Raw genomic sequence first — 20,325 nt, 5'->3', positions numbered from 1 at the left:
TAAGTCATTACTAGTGGTAGTCATTGATAAGTAAGTTCTGGAGTAAGTACAGGTCATTACCACTGATTCTTAGGGGATAGAGATTAGTACTAGTCATACCTATTAGTGTAACAAGAAACTAGAAAAATCGTTTAGGAATTTTGTTTCAGAAACTAGCTTGCAGCTGTTTTATTTTAGATATTAGAATTATGGAGGCAAAACTAGACAGGCCTATAAATTTTTAACACAGACAACAATGTATATTTTTCTAAAGGATTGAGCTGCACTGAATCCTGATGTGGAGTCTCAGAATTTCTCCGTCACATCTGGGATTTTAGATATGCCCTTTTTGAGACGTTATAACAGCGTCAAGACAACTTTATTTATAAAATATTGTATGCCATTGGCAAGTCCATTTTGTCAGTTTCTAACATCTGGCATATATTGTTTCTTCTTCGAGATATCTTCGCCTAAAGCTTGATACAACAACAAAATGGCAAAATAAATGTTTTCGTACATTTCGCCTTAATTTTACAATTCCAATTCCCCTTGGAGTTGACGGACTGACCGAAAATCCTGAGTTTTCGAGCCCCCCAGAGCAAGACTGTGGATTAATAAAATGTTGGAATTGAGCTAATAATGCAAAGATTGGGCATATGATGGAATGAGATGTACCATTCGGATACTTTGATGGACGAGAGGTATTCTGAGTTGCATCTGTGAAGATGTCGGAATGACAGAAGGAGTGACTATTGAAATGTTGGTGAAATTGGTTGAGACGTTGTGGAACTGTAATACCTTAATCTTTAATTTATCGGCGATTTTCCTTCATGGTTGAGGGTGTTGGAGTTTACCCTAAACATACTCAACAGTAGGTCCTTGTGGCCACTGAAATAAGTCTGGCTAATTAAATATAGATCTGTGTTTCCAAACCACCAATTACGTCCTCTAAACCACTTCGACATTAGTCTATTGCCTAATATGTAAAAATCAATTGGAAGTAATTTTCTGAGGGAGTTAATTTCAAAGGAACTTTAGAACCTTGTTTAAAAAACTTTGATTTCGATTAAAAAATCGCTAGTTTCAAAAACCCTTCCTGTTTACATATAGTCAAAAAAAACGATTTCAAAGGTGATGTTAACGACGAAAAAGTCCATTAAAAATATATAAATACAAAATTGTACTCTAAAAAATCGCATAATATTTTTGTTAATTATTGTCACACAATTTTTACAACTTAATTACATACTTCGAATTATAAAAGTCGGTAGATAGTAAAAATATATTTTTTTATTTAAACATACAGTAGATAATATGGAAAATATTTTTGCAAAATAACAAAGATTAACAATTTTTTTTTATCTAGTTATCTCTATACAAAAAACTAAATAAACAACCAAACCCACCCACTACAATTGTGATTTTTTATGGTTTGAACTGATAAACAAGCAACCTGCCATCGAGCAAGTCAGTTAGTTAAGCAATTCCCATCTGTTCTCTAACTAATAACCATTCATAAGTTTATGATAGAAGGAGAGGTTCCTCAGCATATACATACATATGTATTCGTACATATGTATATCTAATTGCTTTATACATACTAGTATTTCTCTATGTATCGTATCACCTGGTGTCACTGCTATCTAACTTGTATGATATTTAAGAATTAGATTTTTTCAAGAATTCTTTAACTTACTATACTTTGAAATACTACAACCATTTAAACATTTATATTTATATATATAAATATACTTATAGTATTTTCTATATATTTTCTACACTATTTTATTTTATCATCATTAATTCATTGTCATTTGATTAGATTTTTTATTGAATTATAATTCAATTAAAAAATCATTTTGTTTGTTGTTATTTTGATAAAATACCACTATTCGAAACAAATATATATTTATAAAAAAAGAAAGCACACGCCGTCTCGTCATCTAGTCATCCATTCCAGTTTATTTCTGTGATGAGTCTGGTATTTTCCAGTTACGAAATCAAAATGAAAAGTTTGCAATAAAAATAATAATTGAGGCGAGAACTTGAGATTAAATCAAAGGTACTTTTAAATAGAACTATAAATATATTTTTATTTTTAAATTGTTTTATCTTTTTAGAATGTTATGTTGTTTTGGAATTTATAATTAAAAAAAAAGTAATGTGTCATTATTTGTATTTCATAGATCACAAGGCTTAACACAAATTTGTGGATCTTAGCAAAATATGACTCGTAATGAACATGGGTTTAATGATAAAGAGTTATGGCATTTAACACAGAAAGAGATATTTAAGAATTTTGTTTATTTTATTTTGGGACTTTGCTATAAATACCCAGTTATTTTGACAGATTTTCCATTTATAAAAAGTATGAACAGCTAAAACCGTTCAATATCCCAAATAACCAGTAACGGGACTACTTCGAAATTATTTGTCTTAGTTCAGGGACCAAAGGTCTCAATTTACTTTCTCTCCCTCTCTTACAACATCGCCAAAAAAAAATAGTTCATCATACACATAAGTATACATCGACTGAACCATTGTGTCCCCCGAATAAGGTAGTTTATCCTTCTGATCCTCGCATAAATCTGATAAGTCGTGCTGAACGCTATAGCCGGACAGTGACAGAGGATAGTGGCATCTTTTTTTCTTCTTTGACCTGATAACTTTTGCAGAAGTCGTTTCTTGTACTGGTCTTTTGGCATAAAGCCCAATAATATTCGCAATCTGAGCTCGCGAAAAATTTAGCAAGGCTAGTGATCGTTACTCTAGAGATAGTCTCATTTGACTACTTGATTTGTGCATGCTCGTGGAGTCCCTTCATCAATCAGTCTCTGACACCATTTAGCCATAAAAGTCCGTCCGTCCATGAAAAGTGTTTCAATTGTTACACAGTTAACGTTCTGATATCAGGAGTAATCAGGGCCTCGCCCATTAATCAACTGTTTAACAGTGAGTATAAAGGTAATACAAGTCGGTCTAAATCAACATTTTTAAAGCAATCGTTGGAGGATTGTGGTCTTTAAGTGGATTTTTGACCTTCTATAAGTTCATTCTATTATAATGTTGCCTTGTAAATTTGTTGTGGACCTAGTATAAGATCAATTAGATCCAAACCAATGAATCTATTGTTTACACTGGCCTAAACGCTTATCATAGTCTTACATCATTCGTTTCATGTACTATGAGTGCATTCATACAAAATCTCAAGAATTTCGAGGTTGACAGAATAAATTTACTCATACAAATCCAATGAAAGCAGATCAGAATAGAGGACACTGTAAAGTAATATCAAGCTGTCAATGACAACAGACAGGGAAAAGGAAAATTGGCTTTAACATACACTTGACAAGCATTTGCATTTAAAATCTAAACACTACTTCTGTTTTACCGAAGAACCATGAAATAACCGTGAATTTCAAATAAGCTTTATCAGTCAGGAAATTATAGCCGCAGAATAACTTCTAGGAAATGCAAAAAATATATTAATTCTAATACACCAATTAAGATCTATCTAAAAAATTATAGAGTAAATGTAACATTAAGTTGTTTAATTGCTTATCTCCTCCCTTAAAATGATACAAATCTAATTGAGTTATTCAAATCAACATAAAGGCAACTTAACCATCAAGGTTATGCCGAAAAATTCCCTACAAACACAAATTTTTATCAAAAAAATTTTCCCCAAAAAATATTGCTTAATCATTTCATTTGTACTTTTTTTAACATTCAGATTTTGTTTTATAAAAATTTTTACGATATTATCTCGTTTAATAATCAAGATAAACATTAACAAAAATTAAATACTAGACAACTTTGAGATACAACGTAATTAAAAAATTTAAACAAGTTCATCTGGTATACAAAAATGTATAAATACGAGGAGAAAAGCAAACAAAAAAAAAATAAATAAATAAATACGATTATAATACTTAATAAATGAAAATACTAAACAGTAATAATTATACACAACAAGATCAGCCCAGCAATAGCAGCATCGGCAGCATTATAGTAATAATAGTAATTAACAACAATTAAACAATTTGAAATTGTAGTTTTTTATTTATTATGAGTCAAAAATTAAAAAGCTAAAAAAACTAATTCTCAATGCTTTAATCAAGTCATTTATTATCTCTCTCTGTGTGTCACTGTTACTTTACTTAAAGACTTAATAAATCTTGGTTAATTCTATTAAATTTATATGAATACCAGACAATAAACTTGTAGATTTTAAAACAAACAAAAAATAGAAAATTGAGAAAAACTGCTTTAAATAAACAGTTAATAAAATGAAAAAAAAAACAATCTGTAAGTTCTGAAGGCGTAAGCTTTAGTTATTTATTTTACAGACAACCCGCCACAGTACAAAAATTAAAATGCTTAAATAAACGGAATTTTTTTAAAGAGCCAAAGACGACTAAAATGTACTCTATTAGTGAAAAAATACAACGACTTCTTTGCTATTTATCTCAAGGATGGAATTTATTAGATAAATAAATGCTTCTTCTTCCTGAAATCTTTGAAGAGGATTACGGATATTGTCAAATGATAGTCCGTGATGCAGAATTCATGATCGGTTAAATCAACATTAATTACTATACGCTAGAAAGTCTTGTCGAGAGATCATTATTAGATCATCAGATCAAATGACAATTACATTACATTACACAATTATCGGTAAATAAGAATGATTTATCCAATATATCCCTTCTTAAATTGACAGAATTTATTATTTCGAAGCATGGAATTACAGTTAAAGTCAGAATAATTTCAAAATCCCTTTATTAGAAAAGCTTCACCTTTTCGATCTGGGATGATGCATATGTGTTTTCGGTTTTCGGAGGGTTTTAAAAAGCAGAAACGAAAATCACTTATAGACTCTCTGAATATGAAGAAAGTACTTAATAATCTCTTGGATTCAACATAAGAAATCAACTAAATGAAACCGAACTTTATTAATTAATGGTTCGGTACTCTAATTCTAATAGAAATCGATAATTGGAATTACAATTAAAGTCAAACCAATTTCGAAATCATTTTCCTAGAAGAGCTTCATCTGTTCGATCTCGGATGATGCATAAGTATTATTCAGATTAACTTTTTTAGAATTCAAAATATAGATATCGTAAAAAAATTCCTATCTTCGACGACTATAACAAAGAGAAATGCATATAAGGACAATCAAATGAAATGAACATTGAAGCGATCCTTCTTTTGGAGGAACGTAATTAAACTGTCAGAACGGAGTACCGGGAGTTGATCTAGAGAGGGTCGACAACGAGAAATTATTTTCACGACAATCAAGTAGAATGAACATAGAAGCGATTATAGATCCTTCTTCTGGAGGAACAAGAGCTTTTCGATCAACGATGGTATATGATTATATTCCGTCAATCGTTTATAAAACGGAATTAAACTGACAGACCAGAGTACCGGGCATTGATCTAGAGGAGGCCGACGACTATGACAACGAGAAATGCACATCAAGGCCAATCAAATGGAATGAACATTGAAGCGATCATAGATGATCCTTCTTCTGGAAGAAAGGAATTAAACTGTTAGAACAAAGTACCGGAAATGCATATCAGGACAATCAAATGGAATGAACATTGAAGCGATCATAGATGATCCTTCTTCTGGAAGAAAGGAGTTAAACTGTTAAAACAAAGTACCGGGCGTTGATCTAGAAAGGGTCGACAATGAGAAATGGATTTCAGGACAATCAAGTGGAATGAACATCGAAGCGATCATAGATCCTTCTTCTGGAAGAACTAGAGCATTTCGGTCAACGATGGTATATGGATATATTCTGTCAACCGTTAATAAAACGGAATTAAACTGACAGACCAGAGTACCGGGCATTGATCTAGAGGAGGTCGACGACTATGACAACGAGAAATGCATATCAGGACAATTAAATGGAATGAAAATTGAAGCGATCATAAATCCTTCTTCTGGACGAATGTAATTAAACTGACAGAACTGAGTACCGGGCGTTGATCTAGAGAGGGTCAACAACGGGAAATATATTTTAGGACAATCAAGTGGAATGAACATTGAAGCGATCATAGATCCTTCTTCTGGAGGAACTAGAGCATTTCCAAACGTAATTAAACTGACATACCAGGGTACCGGGCATTGAGAAGAGATTGACGACTATGACAACGAGAAATGCATAGCAGGACAATCAAATGGAACGAACATTGAAGTGATCATATTTCTTTCTTCTGGAGGAACGGAATTAAACTAACAGATCAGAATGCGGGGTGTTGATTTCGATGAGGTCGACGACTATGTCAACGAGAAATGCATATCAGGATAATCAAGTGGAATGAACATTGAAGCGATCATAGATCCTTCTTCTGGAGGAACTAGAGCTTTTCGATTTACGATCGTATAGGAATATATTCTGTCGAGAGAGTCTTTGTGAGTACACAGAACCCTTTAATTTTCGATATTGAGGTCTTCTAGGATTTTAAACGTATTTTGTACTATTCAGTTCTCAAGTGAAATTCAAAGATTTAACTGAACATACATCGCAAAGTTTGGACAAATACTACATTTAATCAGGGAGCTTTTAGCCCGCTTTGGATGTTAGGCTTGAGCAATGCCGCATAATATTGACTCCATAAATCAGAATCAAACTTCTAGTGTTGAACCGAATACTGTGTATCATTTTAGATGACTTCGAAGGCTACAACAACGAGAAATTTATATCAGCCAATACGAATGATGTCTCTGAAAAAGCTACAAACTATATTATCGCTGAATTTTTGATTATAACAATTGAATCATATATCGATCCTTAATTTAAAGCAACATTTTCGATGGTAAGTTGTTATCTCTTTCTAATCGAAGACATTTTTAGAAAGCAGAAACAAATTGGAGGTAGATTTTCGGACTATAGCATGTTATACGTATTCAAGCTCAAATATTAATCATCAGAGGTTACTGAAATTTAAATGCCTTTTATGTGTAGACAGTTCAAAATGAAGACATTCAGAAGTAAAGCCTCTGTATCGATTCCTCACAAAGATTGAACAGAAATAACACTTAACCAACGTAGTTTTGATACCGCTTGGTATGCTAGTCACTGCAAAATTGCATGACATAGCTTAATAAAACTTAATTAAACTGTCGGTGTTAAACAGAGAACAGTAAGCATTTTTCTGGAGGACGTTGAAGGATATGACAATATGGTATCATCAGCTTATGAAGAGGACAAAGGTTAACAGTTTTCTTCAAAAACAAAGTAAAGAATTAAACAACTATTTAAGCTGTAGGGTACTTTATAAAATCAAACCAGCAGCGGACTTTTGTTTTATTAAGTGTAAAATTATCACTATCGCATTAAAGACTTAATTTTATTTTCTCTATTGAAATTGCTGATTCATACATATAAAAAACCCTAAAGACAGAAAATTAAAATCAAAGTATAGCAAGGAAAAATATACAAACGATTAGGTAACATTCTACTACAAATAGGAAAAACTAAAAATACAAATACATAAATACAAAAATATACACACAATTAAAAGTAATAATAAAAAAATCAATAAATTGAGTTGACAATAATAATAAGTAAAAGAAAAACAAAACATTAAAAATAAGAAAAAAAAGCATACTTGTGGGCTTTGGGGTATAAAAAGTAAATTAGGCATATTTTCAGGCTGTTACAATTAATGACAACTTTAATTTACTCGTTATTGTAGTACAACCCCCTGCTAATGGAGAACATAGGTACACTTCAGTGAACTAAAATTAGAAAAAAATCACAAGAGCAAAATGTTTTTTTTTTACTTTATTTTTTGTCTAAATGCACTTGGTCAATAATAATTAGCCAAACACGAAAATATCAAATGTATGCTGACGACGCGCCCCAATGACACAAATTCGAGAAGTTGTGGAAATACAACGACAACAACAATAAGTAACGTTTGGAAAAAAGTTATTGGTATTTGTACACACACACACTCTCTCTCGCAGTTCTCTAAATGTGAAAAAGGTTATACCCACTACTCCAAAACGGAGATGTGCGTAAAAGGGAACATTATACATTTGAATATTTTAGGTACTTTTTCTGTTGTAATAGGACCCATTCAAGGGAGTGGTACTGACAATAAACCAGAAAACAAAAACAATTTTCAAAATGGAAATGGCATGATATTATCGTTGTGAATTACATTACCGGGTTAACCTACATTCGCCTGCGTATAACTCTCAGTTTAGCCAGATAGCAGTTAAGCAGGTTTGGCGGCTGAACTCAGCACTAATTCTTTTTCAAGATTGGGTAGATTTTCAGCGCTCGGTTATTAGGAACTAAATTAGAACCTAACCTAGCAGTCTTCCACCGTTCTCACATTTCTTTCTTTAGTTAATCGACTGTGTTGAAACTCCTTGATAATCGTCCTGTTTCCATTCATCTTTCCCCTTTAACTATGTTCATTCTTGTTTTTCTAGTGTTTTGTTTCTTTATCTTTTGATTTTCATTTTTTATGAGTCACAATGGACCTTATGGTCTCAGAGAGGAGTCGGGACCTCTGCCGACTCTAGTAACTAGTGGAGTCAAATTCCTCCACGGGATCTTTGACTTGTGTTTTGAACAGAACACCTACATATATATGTATCTTATCCAATACTACAAAAGATCCGAATCGTGGGTTCGAATCGGAATTTGCTCGCCACTGGGAAACTACAAAAGGGCTCAGAAAGACAAAGCGCTTAATAACGCTATCTAAGGGAAAATGTCAAAAGTTATCATTGCTTAACAAAAACGATCTTACTTACGGGACACTGCGGTCTCAGATATTGCCAATTCATCCAAGGTAAAGCCATATCAAAATTATGCAGATTTTGTGGCTGTCAGGAAGAATCCTTTAAACACATATGTATGTAACTGTCCAATGCTAGGATCACGTCGAGCTAGAATCTTGGGTGCTGCTTCACTAGCCCCGAAGTATATATTCAACCTCTCACCAATCAATGCGTGAATTGATGTTTTCATGCACAAAAGATCTAAAACAGGGTCGTGGTGCTTAGCGCCCTTTCTAATCTAATCAATCTAATACTACTGGAGTTATTTGCCAGCAGGTTTTCTTCATGGCTATTGACAAGGTCACTTAGGGGTACTCGTACTGGTTGAGGTCGAAATAGTGAGAATGTTGCTTTAGAGACTAATGAAAGATGACCCACAGAGAAGTTGCTACATATTGGAAATAAGAAGATCTCACAAGAACAGGATGGTTGGGTTTTGTGCAATTGAGATGGGTATGTGATAGGTTTACAGCTGTACTACTGCAATAAGAGGATCTCACAAGAACAGGATGGTTGGGTGTTGTTCGATTGGGTGGGGTATGAATGTATTGAATGAAAGGTCAATGTAATGGGTTTACAGATGTACTACTGCAATATGTCACGTTTGTGTAAGGAAGGTTTATTGATGGAGATCGTATTTCAGTCCAAGTATTATGCCTCTATTTGCTATTACCCAATCATCAAGGGTCATCCCAACAGTGTGATCGTATATATGTACATTGCCAAGAAAAGCTTCAGATATGGTTTTAAGATTGCCAGACATTCCTCAAATATCAGAGTTTAGACGACTCGATTACTTCAGCAGGGTACGCGCTCAAGTAAAGCATTCCAGGGAGTTTTCTATGTTAAGCGATGCATTGGAAATTACTTTAAGGAACAATGAAGGGCAATGAAAACATCTCCTCAAACAGAATTTCTGATACCATGTTAAATGGAATAATGAAACAAACGTTTGACCGTCCTCTATTTTACTACATCTTTGTTCGAGAATTATCCGTTATAAAATCAATCAATGATTATTAAATAAGGGAAATATTTCCCATTGAAATGAATGCTCGGTTCCATTAAGCAGATAACCGCCACAACTATTCTGGTTTGTTTGAAAAATCCATATAAGATCAACCAGTCATTAGTTTTAACTTATCAAGAGATGCATATCTCAACTAGAAAGGATTAAAACAAGATATATTCGAATTGTTTTCGTATAAAATTTCAGATATGTTTCTAACCGGATTTTAAATTCTAAGAAAAGATTCAAATAAGATCAGCAAGTCAAATCGAACTTTGAAATGCAAAATCTCGCTTTACCGACTCCAATTAGAGTTGATACTTCTCTAAAGTACTAATAGAATTATTTTGTTACCATAATAGTACACTATTACCAACTTGTTCATCTCTGTTAATTTTGAAAACAGATACAGAAAGTTGCACGTACAGATACATACACAGAAAAAAAAGTACAAATACCAGAGAGATAGAGGGCAAGTAGTGAGGGTGTTTGTTATATTTCAATATTTAATTGTATTTGTTGTTGTGGAGGGTAAACGCAAATGATGATATAATATTAGAAAAACTGGAGGGTAGCAACGGAATTTTTTTTTGTTACGTTCTTTTTTCTTCCATTATTTTTTGTCAGTTTTCTTCTTTCATTTTGTGCTTTTGTTTGTAACTAGAGTATAAAGTGGTTATATAATAGAGTTGAACCAAAAGCTTTTTCTACCCAAAAGCTTTATATATTTTTTTCTAATCATTCCAGTAAAATTATATTCCCATTAAAGCTGAATTTTTTATTATTAAAAGCTTTTAACTATAAATCTCTTTAAGCAGAGATAATCACAAATTGGTTCTCTTTCCCACAGTGATAAAATGAAATAAGGGGTGTTTGGACTACGGTTTCCAAAACGCAAGTCTTGTTTGTTTTGAGAAAAAGAGCAGATAAATAGTGTTTAATATAATGTGTTATTAAGAGTATTAGTTACCTTTGTATTTTGGGTTATTTTAAGAGCATTGATAGTCTCTGGGAGTATGACAAGTGTGTTTTTTTAGATTTTGTGTGTTTGTTTAAGATTTTTTCTTCTTGTATTACTTTTGTTGGTATTTATTCAGTAGCAAAAACTACTTCCAATTTTATCGATCATATGTCGCGTGTCGTTTATACAGACAAACAAGGAAAATATTACTTAAGACAAATTAAAGTCGACGACACATGAAAGCAAACAGAGCGGTTACAGAGCACAGTAGTTTGGTAGAGATTTGAATTATGTATTTTAAAGAAATCTATGAAATCTTTATTTTTTAAATGAAAGTATATAATCCGGAATCAATCGCACATAAACTTTCATTGGAAAGGGGATAGGATAGTCAGAAAGACTCTGGAATTGCAGGTTATGATTGTTTATAGTATCGAGTTGCAGCGCCTGTTCTGTTAAGTAGGTGAATTAACTAAATTATAAGCGTTTTACATCAGCAACAATTTAATGGTATAGTGGTACCGCTGAAGTAGTCCACTCCGCTAAATTGATGTTGATTGGAGGCCACTGGTGATCAAAACCAGGCTGCAATTGTCATATCTTGCTGATAGACAAGCGCGCTAACTACTTTAGCTCATGTGTAGCCTGTAGGTAACTTTAGGTTCGAAAAAATTAATCTAAATCTATAAATATACCAAAGTTAATAAAGTACATATTTTACTGTGGTTTGTTGTTGTTGTAACTGCTTAAGTTCATAAATCCATAAGTAATGTAGGGTTTTGTGAACAATTGAATATGTGGTGGGTTATCATGGCGTCCTTGTTCACGATATTCTCCGACAACCGGTACGTAGAGTACCGGAATGACCCGGTCAAATCCAGCAACAACTAAACAACTTACTGTGAGTCACCAGTTCTGGTTATCTACAGAACTTTAAAGATTTGAATGCCGAGCAGAAACCAGCGAACCCATAAGAGTTGGTTGCAAGAGAATACTGAAGGGGCATATTTCAAGCCCTAATTAATACATTTTATATTTTGTACGCTTAAGATATCGGAATATTAGTGGGGTCTGATTCTCAAGCATCTGTTACGGCCTCAATATACATATACAAGCTTTTTCCATCGATTTAGTTTGGTGAACACCTTACCATCAACCATAGATCAATATACCATAGATCAATTTGCTATGTGGCTCTTCAGCAATCAAGCTCTCAGACAAAGTGTTTTCAAAACTACCGAAAATAGAACTCCAAACATTATTATCGATTACTACTGAAGATCTGTAGTACCAATATGATCTAAAATTTATTTCGAAAATGTCTATTTTTGTGTGATAAAGATTATTTTATCACCATACAAATTTAATAATTGCAACGCATCATTACTATCGATATAAATTAAATCCATTAGATAACCTGAAACGCTTTAAAAAGTATGTGAAGCCCTGTCATTCAGCCAGCTACCTTTGATTTCTGGTTTGAATGATTATGTGGGATGAACCAAACAAAATAGTTACATTTGGCAGAAAAACGCTGATATAAGTGAGCAGATGGCAATACTCAGCTAAATACTTTCCTGAAAAGAGAAGGTAGGAAGTATTGCCTCGCGTCTCTTATACTCTTGACCTTGTCCCGAATAATATTTATTTCAATCTTTGGATAATAGTCCCACTGAACTTCGTTTCACTTTACAGATTACAGTATCCGAAATTAATTTGTTTCGTTCATGATCTCAATAAACAGTTTTTTGCAGCGGAATCTGTATATTGTCCCAAAGTTGGGAAAGTTATTTATGTTGAATTTCTTCCTGTTAAGAGGATTTCAGAGGATTATTTTTTTAAATAAAAATGTTTACACTTTTATGAGCAACTTATCCCACGGTGTGCAGTCAATAATGCAGTAACATTCTCTTAGTGACTTGAGCATTATGCTAATAAACGCCCGGCAGCGCCATAGTAAATTCCAAGAGATGACCAGCAGTAAAAGAAAAACTACATGTTAACAGAGGCCAAACACCCCCAATAGACATTAGCTGGAAAGCGGCCAAACTAAAACTCAGAGGAAACGTTAATGACAGACCTCTATAACCCCAAAAATATTAAGATAATTGTCAGTCAGCTCATCACACACACCCTAAACGCGGACAGCTGATTGATAGAAACATACACTGTCCAAATGGACCAAGAAATGAAGAATAAAAATACATGACGCCGCTTAGCTGCTAACAAACTGAAGCAGAATTGTGTCTACAACAAATACTAGATGACTATTTTTTTAAAAGGGCGTCGCCACAATAAAAATTCAATGGAGTCTCAAGACAACGCACAACTATAACCAAATAGACGGAGCCAAGTTTTGGCCCAAAAGAAAGATAGAAAATAAAACAAGCATGTTTATTTAACACACACATGAACTCTCTGGCAAGTGGTTGTAAAAAAAAGTAAATAAATAAATTTAAACAAAAATAAACACAACAGAAAATAAACAAATTGTGCAATTTCTCACATTTGTTTTTCACTTCTTATTTTTTTCAGACACATGTTAACAATTTCTTAAAGGTTTTGTTTATACTAAATATAATACTTAATTGCTTACTAGTCTAACTTAAACTTAAATTATTTAGCAATTTTAAAGAAAAATTATTAAATTTGAAAACTCACCTCAAAATCCGACCGACTTAACGCCATATTAACGAAACACTACTTTATAATATATAAAAAAATATATATAAATTCCAGCACAAAAACAATTTTTAATAAATTAAAATGTTGGTTGAATTTTAAGTTGTTGTATTGTTGATGATGAATAAAGAACAACAAGAATAAAACGAAGCCGAATAAAAGCCACGAATAAAACGTAATTAAGAAAAAAACAACAATTTAGAACCAGGCACACACAAATAAACTATTGATAATAACAACAACAACGTTACACACTAAATGGGTTTTGGTTCGTTTGTTTGTTTGTCTGTCTGGCTGGTTGGTGGGAAAGACCTGTTCAAAGAAGAATTAAGAAAATTCCAAAACAGCCCAGTGGTTGTTTTATGTTGCAGGCTTACTTTGTTTTTGTAGTTGTTGTCCTCGGCCAATAATTGAAACCGTTTTCTGTTAACAATTTTTAATTTCACTTTTAATTGTTTTAAACCTTTTTTTTTGGTTTTTATGGCAACTAGTACCAAAAGGTTTTCTTCAGTTTTACACTCACAAACCCGCCTTATAAATTTATAACAACACCAATAATTCGAAATCAATCAATTATTCGTAAAACTTTTGTTTTATTTATTAATTCCAATTCGTTTTAAAGTTCGTCTTGTGTTGTTGTTAACTTTTGTTTGATTTTGTTTTCTTGTTTATCTTCTCTAAACGCACCCATTTGTACAGAGTTGTTTTTAAAAGGCAGTAGGTTTAAGGCAATTGAACACAACTCTGTATAACTCAGGGGTAGACAATCATAATTAGGTTTTATTTGAAGTTACAAATTAAATAAAATTATAAAATATGGTAGACAATTTATCTTTTTATTAAATTTACTATTTTTAAATAAATTTTTTATTTATAGTATTTTTAAGTTATTATTTTTAGGCTTATATTTACAATATATATTGAATCCGAATCTAAACACAGAATCACAGGCTTGAAAGTTTTTAACAGTACGATGACATCTTTATTTATAAAATTTGTTGTGTCATATGAAAATTCCATATGTCGGCTTTAAAATAAATGTTAAATCTCTATTATATATTCTTTATTCTTCGAGATATTTTAACCTAATGTACAAACTTAGAAATCTCCTGTATTTACTGAGATATGTTTTTTTTTTTTATTTTGTTTAATTATAGTTATTTTTAATTTTGGGTTAATATATTTCGAAGTAGGAAGAAGCTATTACATAGGTTAGACCAGGGGTCGGCAAACTACGGCTCGCGAGCCAAATGCGGCTCTTTGGATGTGGAGCTATGGCTCTTTAGTTTCATACGTAATTTTTTTATTTTATAAAAAAATATATACATATATTAAAATCTTTCTGAATAGATTAACGAGCAGTGTTTGTTAAAACTAACAAAACAATTCGCATACGTTTCTACAATATACACAACATTTCAACTTTGTTTAATTCTTCTGCATGTGAGACAACTAACAAATGAAAGTTTAGAGTCGTTTGTGAAACTTTAAACAACATGTTATGATCCAAACTTTCTAAAGCTATGCAAACCTATCTCACCTATTGAATTTGTTCCATGTACAAGTTAGTATTGTAAGAAAATGTTTAATTCTTTAAATTTTTAGTTGAAAAGTTCCCTATAAACGATGGGGTATCATGAGCGCTCCTACGAAGTGCCATTAGATAAAATGTAAAACATGATCATACATTCCGAAATTTTCGTGTTTTTCGAATTAAAAAATATTTTTTGGAAATTGAAAATATAGTAATTAAATAATTACTTAATAATGTAGAGAGTTTGGACACAGTTACCCAGCAAAAACTTACATTGAAAAGTCGTGAGTTAAAAAGCTAATAAGACCTCTTTTCACTACTTCTTCATTAGCATTTTAAGTCATTATTTTAACACGGTGATGTCATTGGAGGCAAGTACTTCTACGCACGCTTACTAATAGGAAGTTAAAGAAGTACTTGCAATTTCTCTTACAAAACAGTTGTTGAGTAAGTTGTTTTGTTTTTTAATAATAAAAAGAGCCAGCTAGGATACGAACCAGGGACTTCGATTTTTTAGTCAAATGTTCTACACACTGCATAGCTATTTTATTGCGCATCAAATAATGGTTTTCACATCAAAATTAATTTTGTTTTATTTTTTGTAAAACACAATACTTAAAACGACAAAAAAAAATGACAATGCCGAAAATAAAGTACTTCTATATCAGATTATAAGAAAGTTATTACTAGAATACTTCTAAGTAATGCAGACGGTAAGTAGTAGTCATTGAAAAGTAAGTTGTTATGGAAGTACAACCCATTACCGAATTTTTGGCTGGGTAAATACTAAAAACTTGTTCTATTTAAAAACTTCAATATTTAAATATTGCGCGTTTTAGAAACGTTTTACAGTGTATTATGGACCGACACATCCTTACAAAATTTGGATTGAGATTTTTCGTCGTTTTCGTGAACACTATATGGGTGGGTAGGGTCAATTCTGAATCCATCCTTATTAAATTTGGTATAGATATATTTGTTCCTATAAACTTGTTTATGACGAATTTCACCACTATGCTGGTATTATTAAGCATGTTATGAGCGTTGAAGTCATTTCCTGAAGAGGAATTTATATGGGGGTATGGTCAACAATGAACTGATCCTTACAAAATTTTGGAGAGAGATTTTCGTTCCTATAATACTTGTTTGTGTCGAATTGCGTCGCTATACTAATATTTATTATTAAATCAGTTATGAACGTTAAAGTTATTTTCCGAAGTAGACCTTTTTAAAGGGGATTTGTCAATTATGTTTTGTTTGTGTTGAATTTTGTCATAATATTGCTATTATTAAGTTATGAACGTTAAAATCAAATTTGGAAGATAGATATTTGTTCTTATAAAACTTGTATATTTTGAATTTCGCTGCTATATTGCTACTGTTAAGTTAATTATGATCGTTAGTCATTTTCTGAAAATGACCTAATGTTGGGGTTGGTAAAATATTTATCTCGATTGCCGCCAAAATAATATATTACTTTATACTGTATTAGCTGCGTCATCAATTTTCGTGATTTTTACATTTCCTGATATGTTTCCAAATGCCTTTTAAACACTGTCGCCCTACTCTAATAAACTTCTATATTTTTATATAACGAGTGCTTAAAAAATGCATTCGAATGACCCATATAAATTCAAAAAGTATTTGTAGTCAAAAATCTATATGTAAGATTCCTTGCAGAATGTCCTGTAGATAATTAAACCAAGTTTATGTTTTTGAAGTGAATTCATAAAGTATTTGTAAAGTTTTAATAAACAACAATTTTGTGGCTCTTTTAAAACATATGTTTTGTAAACTGTAATTTTTGGCTCTTCCGACCCAAAAGTTTGCCGACACCTGGGTTAGACCTTTATTTTAGGATCGGCAGAATGGACTTTCAGACGACGTAACAAGTTTTATAAATAAAGATGCCTTCTCGCTGTTATTCTGTGTCAAATAAGGCTAAAAAGGGATTTTTGCAATCTTTATTTTTTAAATTTTGTTGGCCTGTGTAATTCATTGACAAATTAATTTAAAGTTTTCAAAACATTTTTAAGAATTTTTGTATTATAATGAAATCTTTTAATATATTTTAATTTTTTATAGAAAATGTCAAATAAATATTATATTTTATAGGAAAATTAAAAGAAAAACTTTTATTTACTTAAATATAATTTTCCATAAAATGTTTATTTTCTATAATATTTTTTGCAGAAAGTCTTTAATAGATTTTCTTTTTAAGGAAAATTTGCGTATTTTATATTATAGAAAACTTTCTTTTTTTAAATATTTTTTTTTTTTAATTTTGTAAGCCAAAAACAAATCAGCTGATTCATCACGGAACGTAGAAACTTACTGAGCCTTAAGTAATATCATTTCGATATCGTTATAATATCGTTTGGTTTATTGGGAATTCTTTGTTTATTTAATTATATTAACTAATATTACTACTTTTAAAATTAATTTAATGTCTTGTAATACAAGACTTTTATTTTCTTCTGTTCACGGTACTTTCATTTAAACATTTTTTTTAATCTAAACTAATTATTAATAACTTATTTAACCTGCCACACGAAAATAACAACAGTTATTTTGTTATTAACATTAATTTAAATAATTATCCAGTTATATGTACTATTTTTATAATTTTTTGATTGATTGATTTTTAAAATTTTTTTAAACTTCATTCTTCAAAAATTTAAATTTTGGACTTCGATAAAACGTAACGAATTTGAGAATTTTGGATAACTTAATGCAAAGAACGTACATATGTTATTAATTGCATTTTTGTTCGAAATTTTAAAAAATTACCCATATTGATGTAAACATCAGCCCGATATTTAAAAGAGTTATTAATTTCAAATCATTTTTGTTAAATGTTATCTTTGCCATGTCCGTCTGTGTGTCTGTTGAAATTTTCTGAAGAGGCCAGAAATCTTCGAAATCCAAATTCAATAATTCTGTCAGACATGCTTTCGAGAAGTTTCCTATTTATAATCAACAAAGTCCGTCCATAAACAACGGAGATATGAACAAAAATCAGAGACAACCTCTGAATATTTCATCAAAAAAGGAAAATTTTTGCATGCTTTGACAAAGAAGCAAAAACAAAAAACATATGTTTGGATGTGTGTTGTTTTCATTGCTTTGCATATTTTTTTTTTGGACCGATTCGCATGAAACTTGGTAGATAGTTATTTAAGAATTGTTTATGTCGAATTTCGTTGTTTTACATGCCTTTTAAAGATAATCATTTACGTTAAAGTCATTTTCTAAAGAATACCTAAATGGGGCCAAGGGGATAATTGCCATTCTTACGTAGAAAGTATACTATAAAAAATGACAATCTTTATAGTATACTTTCTACGTACCAACTTGTCCTAAATTAAATCACGATTGCTGCTTAAATAATTTATGCATGGCTGTTTTAACTGTATTCCGGGGCCATATTCGAAATCAAATTCCGATATTGCGCCTTTTAAATACCAAACAGAGCCTATCAATGGAAAATATTTGTGTCGGACGGACATAAGGGTTTTTCGTGAACACATTTTGGGGAAAACTTTGGGAAATTCAATTTAAAAATGGGGATTTTTTAGGGACATCAAGCTTAAGATTGGAGACATGAGTCAACATTTTTCTGGCAACACTGGCAAAATATTACCACAAAGAACATTATTATGTTATATCGCACCATCTATATTTCATTCAAAACTTAAGTGTACGCTTATCAAAGACACTTTTTATTGGTTCAATTTTACACTGACTACCAGATGACGCAGTTTGGATTGAGACATGTCTCAGCTATATTCAATTATGAAGTTTTTTTGGGATTTCAATTTAAAAATAGGTAATTTTTGGGGATTTCCAACCCAAAATTGGGGACATCAGTCAAAAGTTCTCCGGCAATACTAGTTCACAGTATTTTTATTAATACAAAAGCATATAGAACTGGTGGTGATATTCTCTATTATATTCATTGAATTTATGAATACAATTATAATGTAAAAATACATATCGTATGTCTAGAGTTATGTTAATTCAGCCAGAAATAACTGTTATTGACATAATAGTAAATTTAACATTTGTGTAAAGTTAATGATTTTATTTAACAGTGTAGCGGTGAGAAACTTTGCTAAGCAGAGAAAATTTTATTGTATATAAACTTTAGCATACTTTTAGGAGGATTTTCTTAGACAAAATGTTTTTAAAACGGTCATTTCGTCTATAAAAATGTATCAAAGGTTTATAAAACTTATACAGTGTTCTATTAACCACTTATACAATATTATTAATAAGATCCTAGAAATTCTATGGAAAAATTCAAACACACAAATTTGTTACGTTTCATTTTACATTAAAAAAAATTGTTCATTATAATATTTTATTTTGCTATATAAAGCATTTTGGAATTTTTTTACAATTTGGTTTTTTTTAATAAAAATTGTTGAAAAGTGTTAATTTTTCAGGAAATAAATAAAAGTTAATTACAACAGACAATTTATTATTTAACTTAATATTATTTACGATTAGTAAGTGATAAAATCTGCTTAAAATAAATTAACTTGTGTTTATGACAAACAATTATTATTTATTTACAATAAAACAAAAACAACATTATTAAGAAAATTGGGAAAAAAACGTTGAATATTTATAGAAATTTATTTATCTTATTAATGGTGGGAGCAATGTTCAATTATGGACCGATTTGGAAAAATGTCGCAGATGGTTTTGTATATACAATTAAAATTTTGAAATCGTACTAAGTTATAACAAAAATTGTACTTTTTAGGTTTTAAAGTACTAAACTAATTTTCCGCTAGACTATAGATTAATTATCCTCTAAATTAAGAAGGGGAATGTAATTTTATATAAAGGTTAGTTATGCTGAATTTCATTGCGATACTAATGGTCATAAGTAAATTTTTTGACGTTTAAGTTATTTTTAAAGGGGGGTTGGTATGGGGGGTAGGGCTGGCTGGCCGGACGGACGGACATATCTTAATCGAAAGTGATTCTGAGTCGATCGGTATACTTTAAGGTAGGTGTAGGACCAATATTTTTATGCGTTACAAACAAGACCAAAAAGTACCTAAAATGTAGTGTTGGTACCTGTCTATTGGATTATCTACTTGGGGACACTTGACTCCCTCCTAGGGCACGACAATAGCTAGTAAAGTAACTAGTCAAAGTTCTAGTAATGTTACTGACTCCCAAGAATCCAATTGGATATTACCATCTATTGACTACTTTTGACTATCTCTTTTTAGAATATAGAGTGATGATTGAATGAATTCCTCGTAGGACAAATCAATGTTAAAATGGTAAGTCAACTCGGTAGTAAGTGGTTATTTCGGGACTATCCCG

The 20,325-nt window shown here is 31.3% G+C and overlaps 1 protein-coding gene across 4 annotated transcripts in view; it reads right to left on the bottom strand.

Annotated features, from left to right (window-relative positions):
- LOC119601620 (sodium/potassium-transporting ATPase subunit alpha) overlaps positions 1 to 14,097 on the bottom strand; it is a 113,745-nt gene extending 99,648 nt beyond the window's left edge. For 2 of the 4 annotated variants that reach the window (XM_037952655.1, XM_037952654.1), the window contains exon 1: positions 13,425 to 14,048. In XM_037952655.1, coding sequence (XP_037808583.1) covers positions 13,425 to 13,451 — 27 coding nt within the window. In that variant the 5' untranslated portion in view covers positions 13,452 to 14,048. Of the gene's footprint in view, positions 1 to 13,424 lie in introns of all 4 variants that reach the window. The other 2 variants (XM_037952653.1, XM_037952656.1) reach the window with 2 other exon arrangements.
- Between the last annotated feature and the right edge of the window lie 6,228 nt (positions 14,098 to 20,325).

The sequence above is a fragment of the Lucilia sericata genome, unplaced genomic scaffold (assembly GCF_015586225.1).
Source record: "Lucilia sericata isolate MDLA Ls3-8-SP2 unplaced genomic scaffold, ASM1558622v1 Contig000179F_arrow, whole genome shotgun sequence".
Classification (NCBI taxonomy): domain Eukaryota; kingdom Metazoa; phylum Arthropoda; class Insecta; order Diptera; family Calliphoridae; genus Lucilia; species Lucilia sericata.
This window is presented reverse-complemented; position numbering and strand designations above follow the sequence as displayed.